Source organism: Ruditapes philippinarum, unplaced genomic scaffold (genome assembly GCF_026571515.1).
Source record: "Ruditapes philippinarum isolate M1 unplaced genomic scaffold, ASM2657151v2 ctg6352_1_1_1_1, whole genome shotgun sequence".
Classification (NCBI taxonomy): domain Eukaryota; kingdom Metazoa; phylum Mollusca; class Bivalvia; order Venerida; family Veneridae; genus Ruditapes; species Ruditapes philippinarum.
The window spans coordinates 35,949-58,912 of NW_026858491.1; the positions used below are offsets into that span (position 1 = coordinate 35,949).

The window sequence follows — 22,964 nt, forward strand, 5'->3', positions numbered from 1 at the left end:
AAGACTAAAATAATGTTCGGAAAAGGCGTTACTAAATGAAACAAACAAACAATGAGAACAAGCCCAGTACAATTATAGATCAACAATTGAGCAAGTGCTTAAGGTTATCCACGTGCTTGGTAGAAACAGTTGTTGTTATGATGTCAATTTGAACTTATATAATAGAAAAACAAGAAAATAGGACATCTGCTTAATGTGTCTGAAAAAAACTGTAAAATATTGTAACAGTTGTTTTGACAAACAATTGTCTCATTTAATTTTTTTATCAGACATTCAATCTCTTTAGTTCGACCAATCGTTGTCGAACACATATTCTGCGTTTGTTCTATCGCTAATAAATACTGTGAATTAATATCATTACACATTGTTAAACAGAAGAATATAGGAGGGCGAAATACTTGGAATTTATTTGCAGGGTTTTAAAGAAATAAAATTATTTAACGTCAGGGAGCTAGAAGATTCAACTTCATTTTACCTGAAACCTGTACAATGTGAGTACCTTATTTCTATTTATCTATTTATTTATCAACTTATACGTTTATTCATCTTAGACACAGACTCAGCAAAATTTCTAAACTTGCGTATCATAGTTTATAATTTTGAAAGTTTATTTTTTTAAACTGTCTCAACATGTAGAAAGTTTATATTTTTAAACTGCAGCGTCGACTGAAAACCTGCTTTTAGGCTTTTATCGAGCGAATGATTAAACATTCTTTGTATATTCTAAGGATAGCAATCATGTCTGATTTCTATTTAACGGTTAATATAATTTTACACTCCAATTTTAAAAGATAAAATAGAGAGTAAAAATGCAGAAGAAAAGTTTATAAACCCGCGTTTCCTCTATATTTTTTCTGTTCATTTACTTACTTTTCGATGTAAATAATATAACAAACCATACACAGAAATGTTTGCAAGCCCGCAAATAAGAATACAGTAGGATCTGCACTTTAGGGGTCGATATTTACAACCGAAACTTTATCCGTGGCAATTGGTCTCTATCATTGGGTCTAACTGGATATCAATATAACCGTTTGCGTCGGTGTTAAACGTTGGTATCGATATTGCACAATAATCATTTCAATGTGTCAAATACGGGCTTTTAAAAAGACCCTTTGTTATGTGATTAGCCATTGTTTGTTTTAATGGTCAATGGAATCTATTTTCTTATGTTTTATTTTAACATCGAAAGAAAGCAGTGCCCAGGTCAATAAATTTACACCGAGACAGCTTTTTAGAATGACCCTTGAGCATACTGCAGAAAACATAGCTGTTATTTAGAAAGTCTCCACTGCGGTCTGGAGCTTTGTATAGACATATTTTGTCGAAACGAAAGTCTTTAACTTGGTTCGGCTTTAATCAAATAAGAGGGTACTTAATCAAGTCAAAGCTACATTATTTTAGATCATACTCCTGTATTACATTTAATCTAATAATTTAGTGATGTTAATCTGAAGTACTACATCTATATAATAGTTTAACAATTAAAATTGAAAAAATAAGTGCTAAACTTTAAAATAAAATGACACCAATAAGCGTTTGCCAATCTTTGTTGAGTTTATTCTTCATATAACAAGATTCAAAAAACATTTTTAAATGATTATACTTTACAGATTATTCAAATCGATCTATTTTAATAAACAAATGAAAACTGATGTAAATAAAATAAGAGTCTTTCATGTCATTTAGTGACATACCAAATATGCCGATTCGTTTTGATTCAGTATGGGGATGGTAGCTTGTATTATACAATACCGTTCATGTCACAAGCTCTGGCTAATGAAAATGATGGGATTTAGGCCTCCGTCCCATCTGTGTCTTTACTCGATGGTGATCATTGAACTCGAAGACAATGACCTTAACCACTTGTTCGCTGACGTCCGTTTTGGCCTTTTGTCAAATCAAATATCGAAACCAAAAATATGAGTTAATAATAAATCAAATATTCAATAAGTTGTGAAGAAAATCGTCATAGCTTGCCTGCGAAAAAAAGATTATTCAACTCACAATTATCATTTTCCGGGCTCGGACCTATGAAAAACTGGGTTGAGGAATAGACATCAATCATCATTTGTTTGTTGTCAATGATTATTTTGTGTTAATTCTTCATGTTTTCAGACAAAATGTTTGTTTTTCACCCTTATGTTTTTATTAGCTATTTGTAATCTGTGAAGAAGATGTCGATGTTAATATACACTGGCTTGGTAAGATGTTACTTACATAAATTATTTACAGTGATAATAACAAATTGTACCCCCTTCACCTACGCCCCGTCTGCAATATTCTAAATCAACTTTAAAGTAATAGATTATTATCTTGAATGTATGATGTTTAATATTTTAGCCAAATCATAGAAAATATTTCTTGCATGCACTATCATCTTAATTAGATTATTTACCAAATATAGAAATATTATGGATTTACTTATAACACTTGGTCTTAATAAAACGATATTTAATTACAAATAGAAGTGTTATTACTTGACCTGTAATAGGGAATATAGCTTTCCGTAAATATATCGTATACTCTTTTATTCAAATAAGACATTTTTGATCAAAATTTCATAGATTTCAATCAATTTTTACGATGAAAATATTTAACTCAAAAATGAGTTTAATTAATTTTGAATGACCAATTTTGTTTATTCATGTCAGGTTTACGTGTTGCTTTCAATCTATATCAAAACAACAGAAGGCGCTTTGAGCTGTGTTGAACATTCTGATGTAAGTGTTTGTTGTTTTTATTTTTCTTTTATTCTTTCATTGCTTAAGCAAAGAAATATATAAAATTAAAACAAGGCAATGATTATAACATAGATTTCATTGTTTTGGTTAGGCCTAGTTATGATCAAACACCGATCATAAGCTTGATAAGGAAAATATGTCTTTGACTTTTTACCATGTGACCTAATTCTTCAACAACCATATTCAAATTTAACCTGTATATCATCCAGGCAGAGATAAAAGATTCAATATAGGTTGTGATCTTAAGAGTATGAAGAAAGTTTTTCTTTCATTTGACCCGATGATCTAGTTGAACATATTCGCAACTAACCATTTTACCAGTCTAAATAACAAAAGCTCCTATAGATAACATTGTGTTCAAAGGAGCTAACTTTAAATCCAAATGCTGCTTTCAATGACTATTCTGGCTGGAAACATCATCCGCTTAAAATTCACGACAGAAAACTTTTTAAAACATAGCTCTCTTTTTTTTGATAAATATAAGTTTTTGGGCTTGGATCTTCGAGGGTCAAGGTAGCATTGAAGATGAACACTGTTCGTGATACATATCTAGACAAATATTAAAATAGAGAAAACATAATGCCTTAAATAACGCGCAGAACGACTCTATTGACAGTTTTAAGCTTGTTCGTGGACGGTACTGGAAAGTGCAGGTCACTGTCCACGCCCAATAGCACCGGCTTAAGCAGAATTCAACATTTAAAAGCAAAAGAGATGAAATGTTAGATGTTAAAACATCAGCAGAAGCGCTCATACGGCTGATAACATGGAACCTTCATATTTAATCTAAAACATCCAAAGGATGTTTTTTATTGTATTGAGTAGAAGTTGTTTTTGTGAGAAGTTTTGTAGCACTCAAAGTGTTTCTGACCAATTGGATAATCAAATGATAAAGTACAGATATAGTTAAAGTAAATTAATATAATTACACAATTCAACAAAATTGAATCTGTTTAATAACAGTTCAGAATCTTTTTTATTGCAGTGTCCTGTCGGAAGTGCATGCTTGCTTCCGGGATTTGGAACAGCAAAGCAACCTGCCTCAAAAAAATGTTACCCTTGTAAGTTAAATACGTCGAACGTTTTTCAACAATTAATTAGTAATATTTAAAAAAGACTGTTATTGTAAATACTAAAGGTTTTACCATTTTACCTCTTTTTTATTTGCATTTAAATTTTGCTATTTATCTTATTTATTTATATATTTTTTCTAGAAAATCATGGCCATTAGAATACAATCATTTTATACCTATAATTGTCGGCAAACTTCCGTTACTTTACATAAATGATTTATTTCGAAAAGTTTTGTTCTCAATCTTACTTTGATTTTCGTTCATAACAGCTATTTAGAATTTTAGAAATACTCAAGGGAACCAGTCTTTAAAACTAATTTGATATTGAAATTGATTGCATTCAATGTTGTAGTTTCATGACTGCTAATCAATAATCTTATCACAACCAATTTATTAATGGCATCTTTTTAGGTTCGTGTGCTGATTTGAATCAATGTTACTTTCAAGGGGGCCTTCATGGCAAGGTGATACAATGTAACTGTTCCGGGTCGGGCTTTACTGGCTGCAACTGTGAAACAAGTAAACGTGCATTTTACGTTATGTTTATCAATCAAAGTCGCTGTACTTTATTAATAATTTATTAATATTTTTGTTGGGATTTACGTCACACCGACACAGTATAGGTCATATGATGTCATTTGAGCTTTACTGTTGCAGGAAGACCTCACGTACCCTTCTATGTATTATTTCAGGCACGACCAAGCAGCTGGGTAGAACCACCGACGTTCCTTAAGCTCGCTTCATAGTTATATTGATATATGATTGCTTACAACATCTTAGAAGAATGTTACAATTTAATAAAATAAGTGAAGAAGATAATGCTATAATGAAAGGGAAGAAGTATGATTTTAAGAGAGGTGGAGATCATTCGAAAAAACAACTAGTTCAAGCTTATTATAATGATCGTTAATGATCTTATATTAATAATAATTTTATTTTAGGCAACATGTATCCATATTTACCAGAAAAATGTCTGTATAACTTATGGATGAATTACAATCTTTCAAACATTTTTTTGTGTCCATCAACATAAACATATAGAATGCTTATCCTTGAGTAATATAATTTAATCACAAAGAAATTATTGAAATCTATGAAATTCTTATTGAATATATTTACTTTAAATAAACAAATGAATAATTTATGTATGTGAAGCTGCATTTCCATGTAAAGTTGGTCTTTTCTTTAAAAGAAATATGCCAGTTTTTTATGACACTATATATTCATATTGTGACCATAAATAGTATGTCGAATCTTAAAGAGAACATATGTACTTTGCGTGAAGTCGAAACACGTTTATTTATTTTGCATTTACAAAGAGACTGTGTAGCAATTATCAATATTTTCTAATATCAAATTTGAGCAAAATTTATCTTTAATTTAGATATTGATGATTGTGCTAGTTCACCATGTTTGTATAGAGGGACATGCAATGACGGGATCAATTACTACAATTGCACATGTTTGCCTGGGTTTAGAGGAGAGAACTGTGAAATAGGTACGTCGTATATCCAAATCTTTCTTTCATTTTGAACATTACAAACAGAAAATGCATTGCAAAGGATTTACAATGCATGCATAAATCATATACATGTATTCAATTTAATGCGTTTGTCATAACTTATCTACGGTTGAAACCTTACATGAATTGTGTTTTAACTTCAGGGGGGGGGGGGCACCTTTCTATCTGATCTTTATTTTACGTTCTTTAAAATCATTTATCAAAAAAATCGTTTAACAGAAGTTTTAAAAATGAAATAAAACGCTACTATTCCGTACTCCTTTTTTCATTTTCTAGTGACACGTTCTTTACATTTCTCTGTCAAATTCGTTTGGATATTTTTCCTGAATGTAACAAGTGGCTTTCTGGTCAATTTAATGAAAACTTGTTTTCATGAATCTTTATAAATGTCATAAAACAAAAACTTGTTGGTCTACTATTAACCTTGATTTAACCTTTTCAATCTAAACGGTAATTACGAAAGAAAAACAATACAGTTTCAAGTCAGAATTCAATATAAATAAAAAATAACTATGTGATCGATTGTCTTTATTATAGCGCTCAGAGGTTGTGATGATTTACAACCCGAGGACAGAGTAAATGGGGAATATGTAATCTACAATAGCCAAGACAAGCCATACAAAGTGTACTGCGAATTCCACGCAAGTTATGGCTACACGTTTATTTTAAAAAAAAATGCTGGGAAGGCTGATCTGAACCGCCTCCGGTCATATTATACTGAAGTGTTAGTAAGACACTTGCGTTCAAATGGACATCAGTATGATACTACAATGGAACAGATCAGTACTTATTCTTCATTGAATATAAGTATCCAGTACAATGCTAATATTGATTATAAAACTCCAATCAACAGTGCAACATGGGGCTCTTATTTGTATGTTGGCTTCTTACCTATATCTATCGCAGCAAGTAAATCTACACAGGGATACCGAGCAAACGGTAACGACTTCACGTTCTCAAATTGTGATAGTAATCCAAATAGCTACTTAGCTCTCTTTGTCAACCATAACAATAACGATCCTAATGGAAAATACAAGAAATGCTGCTACAAACCATTGATGAGATTTTGGATCGAAGATGCTGCTAACCAAGCTCCAAATTACATTCCGTGTAATTACTTCTACCAGTTTGAGATGCACATGGGAGGATGTGGTGGATATGCAATCAATGGCTACAACACTTTGGATGACATTGTTGGTGCTGCGTTAGGTTTCCGCTTTGGTATGTAGGTCAATTTTTTAACTGACTATAATGTAATTCATAATTTTTAAATTTAAAAAATCGAGTGTCTGGCAACGTACTGTATTTTCAATAATTCAATATTTTAAATTGACAGCAGCCAAACAATGATATAATAAAAAGTGTAACTTAACATTATTGCAAAAGTATTCAAAATATTCAATGTTACCTTACTAGTATTTTAGTAATAGAAGTGCAAGTCGCTTATATAGTTTTAATCTATAATTGACACCCATTTTAATTTTTTCTAATCCATTTTTCAGATATCTAGAAGGACTTAATTATTGATAATGTAAAGAGAACATATAAGAATGAAGAAAATCTTTCTATTAAGTACATGTTTTCAAATGTTTATATTTACTTATTATGCCCATATAAATGTATGTATGTCCTCCTTTTTGAGGTTTATGCCCTAATTACTGGGACAAATTAGATGTTGTGCAAAGTTGGGAACATTTGTTTCTATAGATATACGGTGTCCTATTTCCTTATTATACCATACAGTGTCCTATTTTCTGATTAAACCATCACTTGGCCGTCATCACAAATAACATAATTTTCTGTTTCTAAAACGTGACTTTGCTAACACGAATTACATAATGTAACAGATTGTGACTAAAATTATGCCCGTACATTTATTATATATCTTACCTTTAGAAGGAAATGCTTATCATGCACTCTAAATGATTTAATATACCAAGTTCCAAAACAAACTGTTAAATAAATATGCATTTAGTACTATACATATGCTTTTGCTCACAAAGGTAGCAAAAAAATACATCTTATTGATAATGCCTTCCGATGCCTTAAATAATGTAATGTAACCACTACGACTATAAATTTCTGCCCTCATTTTTTTTCCTGACACAAAAACAAAGGAAACAAATTATAATGCCTAAACAATATCTATGTTAATCCATTTGTTGGCACAATTATCAAAAAACAGTAATTTGGGAAAACTTGTATGTCTATACATTTACTACAGTCACCACTTCGTTGGCACAAATAACATAATGCTCTAAACTGGGAAATACTTGTATGCATTTACATTTTCTATGCCCTTTATTTTGCTGATAATTGTAATATTAAAACCAAGATGGGTTTGGAAAAACTTTAATTGAACCCTTATAATGTGCTGTAAATGTGTTGTACACTTACATACATAAACCGTTTAGACAGAAAATATATATGTTTAAGCAGAAGATCTAGGTTTCCAGAATCCTGAATAATCTGAATAAAACTCTGGAAATTGTTGAAAAATCATCGAAACATTCAAAAGAGTCGGACAATTTTATCTGATGAAACACTGCCTGAAATCTGAAACTAGCAAATTATCACTTTATAACATTATTTCCTTTGAATGTTTGAGTACAGCCATTAAGTTTCAACATCTTGTTCTTTTATATTTGTTTGTATATAATCTTATTATATTTTCTTTCTCATATTGATATAAATTCCTGAACTGGTAATTGATGCAAGAAATTGAACAAAAATAATGAACAACCATTTAAACTCGATGAATTTCAATTTTGTGTGCAACAAATCGTCGTCTGGTACAAATTAATTGTTTCCTATTTCTTGCTTTCATTATTTGTAAAAATGAAAATTGATGTTTTATCAGGTTACCATATGAATTTGTGAATGGTATTTTGTTTGTTTCCTTGTATTGTGGGGTTATTGTTTAAATTATTGTACTTGTATATTATTTAATTTACTTGAATAAAACATCTTCTTCTCTCCCTTTTCATGTGTTGTGTTCGTTTGTTTGCAAAAAGATATAATTGCGCAGCGTGGACAACCTATCAGTTGCACTTGTGCCATTTAAAATAGTAAGTTCCATTGGAGATGAATCCATTCTGAAAAATAGTGTTATTTAATGTCTGAAAGACGCAACAGATATACATCCATCATTTGTGCCAAACATCTTTACGATAAAATCGACGAAAAGTTACAATCAATTCTCCCACAATTGCCGAAATTGACATATCTGGCTTCCAAAACTTTATTAGCCGCTTTTTGACATTGTGTTCTTTCATCTTCTGCGGAACAGTATAAAACGGACACTCTGAATACCTTAAGTTACATCGGCCGTATCCGGAAAATCTCGGATAAGCACTTGAATATGATTTGTCGGTCGCAAAGCCAATTCACAGGGCTATTTGCCATCCTGTTCCCGGCACCTGCCGGACAAGTGATGTACTAGCAACGGCTGGACAAAGTTTAACAAGACAACTGTTTGCATTTCTTATTCCGAAAGGCGTTTGATCTGCTGAACAAAAACGAGCATACTTAAGTTAATTTATTACATAACCGTGCAATAATATGTTGTAGAATTGAATGTTTGGAATATTTAACATCGCGACATAAAAATTTATGTAGCAAAAAAACGAAAAATCATGAAAATGGCGTCTGTCTTCTAATGGAGGTAATGTAACTGGAATAACTTGTTTTGAGGAAGCAACCAGAATACATAGATAGAAAATGAAATTGGTCCATACTAGAGCGAGAGTAAGCGTAACTCAACAGAGAATGGTAAGTATAAAGAAATGTTTAAAGCCCTGTGAACTGTAGAGGGCCTTGCAAGCAATCTTATTTTATAATCGTTCTCCATGACCATTATCTGAAAGTAAACTTGGCAGAGATTTACTACATTGTGCAACAAAACCCTTTTTCAAAGTTAATCTCTATATAATAGTTAATATACGCTAGGAAATTGTCATTTGCAATGATTTAAAGAATTTAAGAAAAAATGTCTTAAATAACACGGCTATAAACATAAAAAATCTTTAGCTCGTTACGTTTAGATTTTTAAAAAAAGTTTAATTAAACTTTCAAACCATTAAGGGACTTCAGGGGCACCGCCAATTTTGTCATATAATTTTGAGCCTTGCAGGTTGGAAGAATTGGGATTATAAATATTTAACTTTCAATGCCTTCTAAATCCACTGTATTTATGATATACTATGGACTAGAGACATTTGCATTCACCGGAAATGTTTCCATTACATTTCCAAAGTTTTACATAAAAGAAGGTGAAACGTTTAATTCCAGTTGCGTATACAATACAATTTATCGGGTTTTTTTCAATCAGTAGTTTCAGAGATTCAGTAATTTCAGCTGACAGTAACGGTATTGCTACTTCTTATGTTTTTGTTAACTTGCTTTTCAATTTGAATTAAAACGATAATTGTCAAGTGCTAAACAGGTCAAAAATAGAAAAAGTGCAAGAGAAGATGTATTTTTTATAATTGATAGCTTTTCTTTTAAACTCCTTTTTGTACAAGATACATATACAGTCAGAGTTATGCGTTTAAAGCGCCTCCAGATAAACGAAGAAAGATAAAAAGCAAAATATTTTATATGAACAGTTTAGGAAATGCGGAATTGTTCAAACCTTTATATAATGTAAATCATTTATCGACATGTTACATGCAAAATATGTTCTTATTAATTCCCTTAATCAAATATTTACCCAATAATAAACACAGTTAGGCTATTAATAACGCACGTATCATGTATTAGTAATTATGTTGCTCAGTTTTGCTTTCTAAGTCGATAAACAAAAAAGATTAAATAGTTAATGTTTAAGCAAATATTGGAGAAAGTCGAAAACAACTTTCTGAAGAGTTCGAATGAAGTTTGACCACTTGGTATACATGTATATTTCATTCAATTTATTCTTGTTAAGTTCTTGCGTGTTAAACCATCGGGATTTCTGAAGTAAATAAAAACAAAAAGTTAAAATTGTTTATCGTTTTGTCTAAAATCTGAACATCGTACTAGCCAATTTACGTAAACCTCATATTAAACAATAATGTTTGACAAGGAGAACTTGAATTTTATTTGCAATAATGTTATGTAACATTTTTTAAAATTATTTTGCTTGTCAGGCAATTTGCAATGATTCGTTTAAAACTATTGAGAAACGTAAAATCGAAAGGGTTTTCATAGATTAAATAAAAAGTCAGTTAAAGTATCGTATCAGTTAGTCATAGTATATAAAATATCAGTTAAATAGCTTATTGACCCACTTACCGAAGCGAAATCCTAATGCTGCACCAACTATGTCATTCAAAGTGTTGTAGCCGTTTATAGCGTATCCACCACAGCCGCCCATGTGCATTTCAAACTGGTAGAAGTAATTACGTGGAAGATATTTCGAAGCTCTTTTACCCACATCGATCCAATTTCTCATTAATTTAGTATAGCAACATCGCTTGTAATTACCATTTGGATCGTTGTTGTTAGGATTGACAAAGAATGCCAAGTAGCTATTTGGATTTGCATCACAGTTTGTAAAAATGTAGTCGACATCGTTGGCTCTGTATCCCTGTTTAGTTTTGCTTTTAGCGATGGATATTGGTAAGAATCCAAGATATATATATGAACCCATTGTTGCATGATTTATTGGTCTGGGATAACCAACGTTTAAGTTGTACTGCACACTTAGTGGTACGGACGAATGCGAAGAGATCTGCTTCATTACAGTATCATACTGATGACCATTTGAGCGCAAATGCCTTACTAACACATGTGAATGTGATTGTCCGAGGCGTTTGAAATCTACCTTTGCAGTGTTTTGTATGGATATAAAAGTGTAGCCATAGTTATGACGAAAATCGCAATACACTTTGTATTGCTCACCTCGTCTATTGTAGAATGAATATTCCCCGCTTTTCATTTCATTGAGCTTCAAATTCTGACACGGGCTGGAAGCTTTTAATAGAAAAAAATCACATTCATATAACTTTTCATATTTGAATACATTATAGGCACTTTTTTATAGGCACTTTGTATTTAAGACAGTCTTAACCGTACTCAGTAATGAAATATATTTATAATACATTTGTAATAGACAGTAATAACATGTTGTCGATATATTAAGCAAATAATATGTACTTTTGCAAATCGATTCTTAATATGGTGGTTAATTTACATATCTTTTACTTATAGTCTATATAAAACAGTATGTTATGTACTAGCACATGAATGAAGTAAGAAAATATCTGAACGTATGAAAGGGGTTGGATTATTGCAAAAATATTTATTACTTTTATTACAAACTAGAGTTGTAAACTTATTAGCGAGAGATGCCTGTACAATGTACAAAGCATAACTTCTTCAATTAGTTCTTAATTTGCAACATTCAATTTCCTACAAAAATGTCTTTCGATGCAGCCTTACTTCTTCGACATACAGCAAGCAATCATTTAAAGAGAAACATTTAGAAATGAAGTATCCTAGATTGTTTCTTATTCACTATTTCCTTAAGGAAATTATTTATTTTGATTGAAGATGGATGCACGTTTCAGATGTGTTGTAATATAACCACAAAGGCCTATACGCCCGATAGCTTAACTACAGAACATTTAAACCCCTCACCATATTTGCATAAATGCACTACAGAGCAAGAATAATTTGACTTTCATTTAAATTTGAATTTTAAATGCTTATAAAAAATAAAAGCGATAAAAGTGTATATAACAACAATTTATTCAAAATAACAACTGCCTATGCAAGAAATAATTACCTCCGTCTGATACTCCAGAATAGTTGAATAGAAGGACGAGTGATGCAATAACTGTTACCTTCATTGTGTATTCTTCCTGTCTGTTTAAGAATATAATCTTATAAAATAATATCAATAAATCATATTGATAGATTCGTACACTCGGTGGTACGTCATATATAAAAAATACAAGCACGCAAACACAAAACAAAACATACAGCAAGAAAAAACACAACACAACAACAGCAACCAACAAGAACACATTGTCACATTTATAATAGTTTTTTTATAAATATTTTCAATTATGTAAATGAATCACATTATGCATAAAGTTAAAGCGTATTCATGAAGGAATGTTCCACTTTCTATATTATTTAACAATCATTTATGCTACCTGTTCAAATATGTTCATTTTGAAATTAAATGTGTTTTATATAATATATAATATTTTGAAAATATTTTACTCTGCAAAGACATTGTTCTGATCACGTTATATACATTATATTTGTCTACGCTATGAATATCGTGAAAAGATGTGTTATACATGTACTTGATAAAAACAACCACTGTATTGTAGTGCAACTATAAATAATAAATGGCTGCACATCATGAAGATAAATCCTGATGAATTTACACAGACTTTTTTTAAACATAAAAAACAACATCTTACTATTTAACAGCAGATTAATAATATAAAGTATTATCAATTTTATGTCATTGATAAGATAATGTATATTCGCAAGTATTATATCATTCTTGTTAAATAAAAGTAACCGAAAATTTACTAATATTTTCATGGTGCTTTCTAAAAATTATCAAAGGCTTTTAAACATGACTAATAATAATAATAATAATAATAATAATAATAATAATAATAATAATAATAATAATAAAAATAATGATTATTATTATTATTATTATTGTTATAAACAAGTTTGACTTTGTTGAATGTGAGTTTTGCTTTGTAAGCATCAATTAAGTTGAATAATACTTACACACTTGTATTATCCTTATAGAATACAATTTCTCGGTGATTTTCACGCTGCTTAAATAGTTTGGCAAGCTGTCAAGAACGAACTAATGAAAACATGATGATTTATTTGCAGCGATAATTAGCTCGCCGGAACTGAGAAGAAAATTCTGGATGTGTTATAATTGGCGGGAGAATTGAGGGTGGGGGAGGTGGTGCTTATTGAATAATATTTTCTTCAAAATCATATCAAATGGTAATTGAGTACCACGTTCATCATATTGAAACAATTTTCATTCTAATTTGCTACCTACATCCGGAAGGACCGAATTTATTTCAATATAATTTGTCTTTGAACCTCATATTGAACGTTTAGTTTGTCCACTATGAAGTTTTCAAAAAAATGGTGACCCTTTTGGAAGAATAAAACAAAACCACAAAGCACAATGTACATTATCCTCTAAAATCATGTATATTTAAGTAAATATTTTTATGACATACCGATCCATATTTTCCCAGCTTTATTTATTTACTGTGACCGTTGTAAATCTAGTAATTTATATTTGCATAAGTAAAACTAGGACCTTGTTTGTTAAATGTTCTCAGGCGAGTGATGCAGGACCAGCATTGCCTACGTTTGTTAGTTATTTTGTTGTTGTTTTAATTTCAAGTTGACAAAAATATTTGAAATTCAACAGATGAATCATTTCGTTACATTCTTCATCTTAATTATCCTGTATGTGGTGATAACAAGTTGGTTGTTCTTGTTTTTTTGTTTAATATGTTTTGTAACGCACATCGTGAATTTTTGAAAGACGTCGTCAGTTAAAAAAGAACAACAACAAAACAACGATCTACATGTATACTGATTCAAAAATAAAGACGTGTGCACTTGGCAAGAGTGAAATATTTCATGCTTTCAGGCCAAATACCAGCAACTTCGGTACCGAAATGTGCAAAGAAAGGATTGATATTGGATTGTGTGGTCGTATCAATCTGTAAACTGTGTTATACTTTGAAAGCGAAAATTAAAAAGATAATTTCAACAACCCTGATCGATTACTGAAAGGAAATATATTGTAAGATTCTCGCAGTAGTCCTTTTTTATGTATGTTTTGTAATAATCCTACATGCTATCTGTTGTAGTGATTGCCTTCTCTTCACTGCAGTGTTTTCGTTTTCAGTATTCAACCGTGGTTTTGCCTTCCCACAATCTTCCCACAATTAATTTTATTTTATCTTCACAGGAATCTCGTGTTTGTCCATGCCTCTGGCTTCAGCAGTGACTTTCATCATTTTACAATGATTTTGTTTTCTTTCATTGAAGTGGTCTTGCTAGGTATCTTACACAGCAATGTCAATATTTGTCTCTGCAATGTTCTTGTCCACTTTAATCAGCGGTTTTTCCCCGTCTGTGTATTCACAGTTATGAAGTCTTCTGTTTTTATGATTGTGTTTTGTTCCTGTGTTCTCGTGGTCCTTACTGCCTCATGTACCACTTGTGAAACATTTCCTTTATCATTTGGAGTATTAAACATTTTAGGAAGATTAAAAGAATCTATCTTTGGCTAGATAGAGGATAGGGAAATCCCAACCCGAGGGTGATCGGTTCAATCGGGATCCAGCCTTGGCGAGTTCCCGATGGAACCGATTGCCCGAGGGTTGGGATTTCTCTATCCTCTATCAACCCAATGATTGACTATTTTTCTCACTCACCAGGACATATAAATATTAATCAGTTAAACTACTTTCTATGCGAATTACAGTCGGGCGGTGCTTAGGCGCCTGACTTTCTATGGTTGACAAAAGCATTTTACTGTCCACAAACAACTCTACTGATCAAGTTTATGTGTCTAATATTAAATAAAAATAAATTCAGGTGAGATTCGGCACCAAAAAGCAAGGTTATCATGATAAAATACTTCAATATTTAAAGTGGAAAATGTCATAATATTAGTGTTTATAAGGAATTCAGTTCATACTTCAATGATTGACAAAAAGCATTTAATCGTTTGCGAAGATTTTTCTACTGATTCAGTTATTTGGCCAAATATTGGATTAAAATACATTAAAATGAGATTTGTCATTAAGAAGCATCGTTATCATTAAAGAAAACGTGGATGATTTCCAGGCCAAGTGTCATTATTTATGCGATTTAAGAAGAATTTCGCGAAATATTAAAGTGTGCTATTTTTAGGAACAGATCGATAAGGAAAACATCGGACCTAGGTCGAGTATGACTCATTGAAGCGTGAAAGTCATTATCATTTTTTTTCGATTCCGTGGACAATTCAATAGATAATCTCACATAGTTGATACATGATTTGACCCTCATGACGTTTTTTTTTTTGTTGTCAAAAAAGAGAGGGTGTAGGAAAACGTGGGTGTTTATTACAAACAACACAAGAATGGTGTTTCAATAATGAAAGTATTGTTAATCGTAAAATGTTAAAATCAAATATTTCATCTAATGCTAGAGCGAGAGTAAGCATATCTCAATAGGAAAAGGCAGGTCTTAAGCTTTATGACTTAAAGAGGGCCTTGCAAGCAATTCTAGTTTATAATCGTTCTCCATGGCTATTATCTGAAAGTAAACTTGGCAGAGGTTTGTTACATTATTTTTCAAAATTAATCTATATATATATAATAGTTGAAAGTAGAAATGTCATTTGCAATAATTTGAATAATTTTAGAAAAATGCCTAAGATAACAAGGTGAAGTAACACATGAAATATCTCTAATCTCTTTGTGTTTTAGTTTTTAATAATTTTTTCTGGGCCTTTCGGGCTTGAAGTGACATTCAAAATATTTAACTTTCAAAACCTATTTAAGCTGTTGTGTTTAAGATATGTAACGGAATAGGGACATTTATATTCACCTGATATATTGTAGTGCCCCGGTATTTAATGGTAACTGATACTTACCTGGTGATTTTCATCTATTCTGTGACCTTTTGTTATTTTTTTTCTTTTTGTAACAGTAAATAGATTTGCAGCTTTCACTGGCTTCCCGTATAAATCAAGACAGTTGGACTGTTTAAATATTCAGCTCAACTTGCCTTATCTATGCGTTTTGCCAGGATTTCTTAGTTTTTACATCGCACTGTCTCCGTTCAAAATGTAAACAGTTTGTATTTTCACTTTTGCTGCTCCGTTTATCCTAGTCCGTGAAGTTTTTGTGATAAATCCAGTTTAAATCGTTAATAACATATGTTTTCTTTTATTGTGTGAAGTAACTTGTTTAAAATCCATGTTAAACCTTCCAAATTTATTGATTTAATTTGTAATTACTGGCACATTGTTGTTGTACAGGAGGCGGCCATTTTGTTATGACAACTTCCGGTTGTATTGCTACGGACGCCGGTGCACTAAGGATATTTTTTCCGTATCGTTTACATTGTCTTGATTTGAGAATAGATAGCTATGGCCAGCTTGTTAAACTGTAGAAAACGTCCTTATCATGTAATTATTTTTGTCTTACATTTCTATCTTTATTTTTAGTGTCTACTCGGTATGTTTATTCAAGATTTTAAGTTTGCATCACTGCTGCAGTAGATGCGCGCTTTTGCTACGTCATTAATGCTGCATTGATGCGTTCTTGTGTTATGCTACAAGAATGATGCATTTATGCATCATTTTGTTGCATGCTACATCGGTAGCACTCAGTTTTGTATAAATACCAGACGTCTTGCTGCGTTCTGGGACTTCAGATATTTTTTTCGGCCTGGGCACCCGTTACTCTAGTAGATTCTAGCTATATATTTTAAGAGCATTTTAAAGCATTTATTTTTCTAAAAGGTTAGTGTGACTTAACAAAATAGCGAATAGACACTAGACAAAAATTATTTATAGTACATTTTTCTTGGCTTAATAAAAGATTTTATATCTTCAAAGTAATATTTTTGTAAGAGAAATCTTGTAATGTTTTTGTAGATTTCTCATTGATAAGTAATAATAGTTTTTCTAAATATCTTTAAGTAAACTTGTGCATTTTAAATCATTTATTACCTTGCCATATGAGTTTGAGGCTTGTAGGTTCTATATACAGTGAACAGTAAATTATAAGTTATTCAAATACTTGCACAAGGGTTTAGCATTTCAGTAAATATAGTGGTTAGCATTAGGTTGGTAGATAATTTAATGAGTTTTAATTAAGTTGTTAAAGCATTTATTTATGAGCATGTTCTGATTGCTTTAGATTTAACAGAAATTAAATTGATTATACTTTATCACTTGTCTTTTGTCATTGTGTACAAAAATAGATTTTAATTCTTATTTACCCATACTGGTTGAGACCTTCCCCCCCCCCTTTTATTGAGTACTGAAGTCCATAGCCCATTTGTTTGCCCTTCACCCTGAAGCCTAAGTCCTGTATCCTGACAATATTGCAAGGGACTCGGAGCATTGGGATAACCAGCCTGGTGAACTGAGCAGTATAAGTGGAGCTGATACCAAGGTCGAGCACTCACACACTCAGTCATCCGGACACTACATTGTCTATAGCATATTGTATTTTGCAATACCAAGGCCATCCGGACGCAAGGACCGCTAGCACGTAGCATATTTTTAATAAGTGGAGCTGGTATCAAGGTCAAGCACTCACACACTCATTCATCCGGACATTACATTGTCTATAGTATATTGTGCTATACAATACCAAGGCCATCCGGACGCCAGGACCGCTAGCGCGTAACAATATTTTCGTGACATATCAAAAGTCCAGATAGAAGATGGTGAAAATATTTTATTAAGTAGCGTATACAATACAATTTATCGTTTCATTCAATCAATTGTATATTAACAAGATATACACACATTAGCATACCACACACATTTACATGACATACATTTACATGACATACATTTATATGACATTCACAAGAAACAAACCTTTATATGACAAAAAGCATCAATACAAATAATGAAAATTAAAAAATAAAAGACTAAAACACTCAGAAAAAGAATATTGTATCGGATTACATTTAATTACATCAGAAGATATTTAAGTGAAAAGAATAGATTCAGCTAGCTTAGCTGACAGTTACAGTAGTGCTAATTCTTTAGTGTTTGTTCATTTGCTTTTCAATTCAATGAATAATTGTCATAATTCTAAATAAAAAAGATAAAAAAATAAAAAGGTGAAAAGGGAGTTTTCAACATCTTATTTGTACATAATAAAGTTAAAGAGTGAGAGACATGCGTCAAAGCCGGTCCCGCTAGAAATTTGCAAAATTTAAATATAAAAACATACTTTTATATGAAGATTTTATGTTTTTATTTTGTATATAATGTATATCAGTTATCTAAATGTAATATATGCAAAATATGACTTGATAAATTCCAGTTATCAAATATTTACCCAATAACAAACAAAGTTTGACTATTTTTTGTTTTGTGTAATTATGTTGCTCAGTTATGCTTTAAAAGAGCTAGAATAATTTTTGTTTACATATTTCATGTTATTTCTGTAAAAAAAATCGAAACAAACATGATCAAATTACATGGTTAATGTAATAAGAAATAAGTAACTCATAAACTACAAGCAAACTATTTTGAAAGATGTCCATTTCAATAAATGTCTGTTTAGTCCTTGCGTGTTACACCATAGCGATATCTGAAGATAGAATGCAAAACAATATGTAAATGATCAGTTTGCCTAAAATCTGAACATGATACGATCGAATTTACTTAAAACAATGAAATAGGACTTGTTTAAAAACAAATTGGTTTGTCAGGGAATTTGAAATTATTCATAAATAATTACAACCGTAAAATCGAAAGAATTTTCATATAGTAAATAAAAAAAAGTCAGGTAAAATATCGTACCAGTTATTAATAGTAATACTATGTAAAGTATCAGTTAGATAGTTTATTGACCCACTTACCAAAGCGAAATCCTAATGCTGCACCAACTATGTCATTCAAGGTGTTGTAGCCGTTGATAGCGTATCCACCACAGCCGCCCATGTGCATCTCAAACTGGTAGAAGTAATTACATGGAAGATATTTCGAAGCTTTTTTACCCACATCGATCCAATCACTCATTAGTTTAGTATAGCAACATCGCTTGTAATAACCATTTGGATCGTTGTTGTTAGGATTGACAAAGAAAGCCAAGTAGCTATTTGGATTTGAATCACAGTTTGTGAAAGTGTAGTCGACATCGTTGGCTCTGTATCCCTGTTTAGTTTTGCTTCTAGCAATAGATGCTGGTAAGAATCCAAGATATATGTAAGGACCCATTGTTGCATGATTTAAGGGTCTGGCATAACCAACATTTGAATTGTACTGCACATTAAGTGGTACAGAAGAATGTGAAGAGATCTGCTTCATTACAGTATCATACTGGTGACCATTTGCGCGCAGATGCCTTACTAACACTTGGGAATGAGATTGTCCAAGACGTCCGAAATCGGCCTTTGCAGCGTCTTCTTTGGATATAAATGTGTAGCCATAGTTTCCGTGAAATTCGCAAAACACTTTGTATTGCTCGCCACGGCTATTGTAGAACGAATATTCCCCACTTTTCCTTTCATCAAGTTTCAAATCCTCACATGAACAGGAAGCTTTTAATAGACAAAATATCATCATTTTGATAGCTTCTCTTAATTTGAATTAGGCACAATGCATTTAAGACTGTCTAAACTGTACATAGTAGTGTAAGATATATATAAAAAAGTAATAACATATTGTTGACATATTTAGCGATAAGTGAAAGTCGATTTTTAATATGGAGGTTATGTCAATTTCAGTTTATATATATTTTACTTATAGTCTATATCTTTATAAAACAGAACGTTATGTAAATGAATAAAGAAATAAAAAATAACAACTTAACATGACGGGGTATGGATTTCATACTGTAAAACATGTATTGCTACTTTAATGACTAGATAACAATCCTTAAAGCAAGTCCAAAACGGCAAAATTGAAAATGTTGCAGGCTCGGGTTAGCCTTAATGTTCCTTTTTATTTATTTTATAGCAATGCATCAAAATAAATATCAATTGCCTAAAAATAAATGAAGAAATTACCTTCGTCTGAGACAGAATAGCCGAATAGAAGGACGAGTGTTGCACAAACTGTCACTTTCATTGTGTATTCTTCACGTCTTTTTAAATCTACAATACAATTTTATTTTTAAATTATAAACCTGCAAATAAATGTCTATTCCACGTCAACAACATTCAACAAAAAATTATGTTACCTGACAAAATAATGTCATTTTGAAATCAAATATGTAAATTTTATTTTACGTTGCAAAATCTTGTTTATGTTAAAATAATATACATTATATTTGTCTTAGCTAGAAATTTTGTCAAAACACGTGTTATGCTGGATAAAATGAAAATAACAATTATATAATACTAACATGCAACGACTGATATAAATCATTTATGGATGCACTTCATGTAAAAAATATAATAAATTTACACATTGACTCTGACACAAATGTTTTCACAGATTTTTATATACAGTAATATCAATTATTTACGCAAGTATAATATCATAAATGTATCATATTTCCCTGGTGCTTTCTAAAAACTATCGTGAGCTTTTTAGCATGAATAAAAATTATAATAATAATAATGATAATCAATATAAACAAGTTTGATACTTGTTGAACATGAGTTTTGCTTTGTAAGAATCAGTTAAGTTGAAAAATACTTACACACATGTAATATCCTTATTGAATATAGTTTTTGGTAGGTTTTCACGTTGCTTAAATAGTTATGATAAGCCGTATGTTTACAATAAGAACCAATGAAAACATGATTATTCTTTGCAGTGATAATTAGCTCACCTGAACAATAAAATGGTTGTGTTATAATAGGCGAGGAAGTGTATGGTGGTGGTGGTGCGCTTGTACTATAGCATCTGTCTAAGATGAAGCATCTATTTATTGTAAAACATCCTTGTGACAATTTGAATTATGATTTTATTATTATACCATTAAGCCTCTTATCGTCTCCTAAAACTTGAAAAAAGTTTCAATAATTTCATTAACCGATGAATAGGCCACTGAAAAACTGAATCTGTATCATCCCTTTGTAGTTTGATTTCAAGTTTGGTTGTTTGGTTGAACCATTACAATAGCTACTGTAACAGATTTTACTACAACATACCTCTCCTAATGAATTAAGCGAATGTTCATCACCAGCTCAAATCATACTTAGAGAGACTTCTAATAGAATAAGATCATTATACAAGTTATAAGAAACATCAATAAATTTCTATATTTTCCGTAAATCTGGGAATGGATTAAATAAGTCTAAACTGAACTCTAATAGACGTGGTAAACGAACTTAATTGGTTTGTTTATTTTGTCCCTAGAGCTAACAAGTGACCATTGTTTTTATCATTCTTTTCATCTGAAATAAATGCATGCGCGTAAAATATATTCCCCTTTCATAGGCGTAAAAAGTGTTCATCTATACGAAATCATGTAAAATAAAAAAAATCATCTTCAGATACTTTTTCTTTAAATATCTTTGCTAATACCTTGCAAAAATATGTCCATGACATACCAACCGATGTCCCCATTTACCAAGCTTTATACTTCAAACTGTGACCGTTATTTATATTTGCATAAGTAAAACAATCACCATGTTTGTCAAAAGTTCTCAGGTGAGTGTTGTAGGGCCAAGATCGCATTCTTTTGTTTTTAATTTCATGTTGACAAAAATATTTACCATTTAACAGATGAATAATTAATAACGTTACAGTCATTACCATAATATCCTGTTTGTGGTGTTAAAAAGTGTATTGATGTTTTTTGTTTAATTCGTATTATAACGTACGTCGTAAATTCTTGGAAGACGTCTGTTTCTTTTTATTTTTAAAAGAACAACAAATAAGATATATATTTGGTATCATAATGTGCAAAAATGTAATGGCTACAAAATGTCTTTCTTTTAATCAAAGCATTGATTTACGTTTCCCTAACCACGTTGATTTACGTTTGACCATCTACTTAAAAGATAAGAGCTGCACATAGATAATTTGTAACAGCCTTTTGATTAAGACTTAAATTACAATTTGATGAAAACTTGGTCTACAAAAGAAAACAAGATAACCTTTTACTTAATGCACACGTTTTTTCTACCATGACTCTTTATTATTTACCATTTAGCTTCATCTAAAATAATAGACGGTGTACAGATGTTTACAGAGATATGTTTACGCTAAATCACACAGCTGTCCTGTATCTAGGCAGTCCAAAGTTGGTAAATATTTCTTTGAAGAAAGGATGGTTAGTGTTTTTTTTTGTGATCGTATCTGTCTGCAAACTGTTACATACTGAGTTAGCAAAATCTTAAATAACAAAATGTAAAAAGTGTTAAATTAAATAAGCCAAAAATGCAAATAACAAAGTTTATATAAGTACGTGTTTAACGATTACACTCAACTTGTAGGTTGAAGTTTTACAAATAATAAAAACTGTAACAAATTAAGTTTACATAATAAACTTGCAATATTTTTATATTATTAGTGATTCCATTTAATATAGTGGGTGTAATGAATTACAGATATACAAAATGTAAATACAATATACATGCATTTCAGCAATAAGTGTATAATGTCATGGTTGTGATCTAAATATAAACACTATAACAATATACAAATATGTTTAATAGATATAACGGATCATTACTGATTTGTTTCACCACACAGTGTATCCCTATGTTTACTTATTTGCATTAAAATATGAAAACAAAGATCAACAAGGAGAAGTGGCATTCAATGAACGCATCCTCTTATACAGCACAGAAAATAATTTCATTTGTAAAAGGTGAATTATAAATTGTTACCCTTCTATTACATTTAACAATCTTATTTTCTTTTCGGCTAGTTGGGACATATGCACAGTAATTAGACAATTAGACAAATTCAATTGCCACATGACC

General features: G+C 31.1%; 2 protein-coding genes across 2 annotated transcripts; one reads left to right on the forward strand and one right to left on the reverse strand.

Annotated features, from left to right (window-relative positions):
- The first annotated feature begins 236 nt into the window (after positions 1 to 236).
- Positions 237 to 9,682, forward strand: LOC132753327 (uncharacterized). The gene is made up of 8 exons (XM_060743767.1): positions 237 to 491; positions 2,156 to 2,204; positions 2,655 to 2,723; positions 3,730 to 3,805; positions 4,229 to 4,336; positions 5,202 to 5,315; positions 5,877 to 6,560; positions 6,842 to 9,682. Exons 2-8 carry the CDS (start codon positions 2,178 to 2,180, stop codon positions 6,847 to 6,849), a joined length of 1,086 nt encoding a protein of 361 aa, XP_060599750.1. The 5' UTR covers positions 237 to 491; positions 2,156 to 2,177; the 3' UTR covers positions 6,850 to 9,682.
- A 125-nt stretch (positions 9,683 to 9,807) lies between these two features.
- Positions 9,808 to 20,979, reverse strand: LOC132753326 (uncharacterized). Its single transcript, XM_060743766.1, has 8 exons — positions 20,729 to 20,979; positions 20,091 to 20,177; positions 18,942 to 19,622; positions 13,510 to 13,517; positions 13,083 to 13,150; positions 12,109 to 12,188; positions 10,614 to 11,294; positions 9,808 to 10,293 (listed from the first exon to the last, which is right to left on the reverse strand). Exons 2-8 carry the CDS (start codon positions 20,149 to 20,151, stop codon positions 10,277 to 10,279), a joined length of 1,596 nt encoding a protein of 531 aa, XP_060599749.1. The 5' UTR covers positions 20,152 to 20,177; positions 20,729 to 20,979; the 3' UTR covers positions 9,808 to 10,276.
- Between the last annotated feature and the right edge of the window lie 1,985 nt (positions 20,980 to 22,964).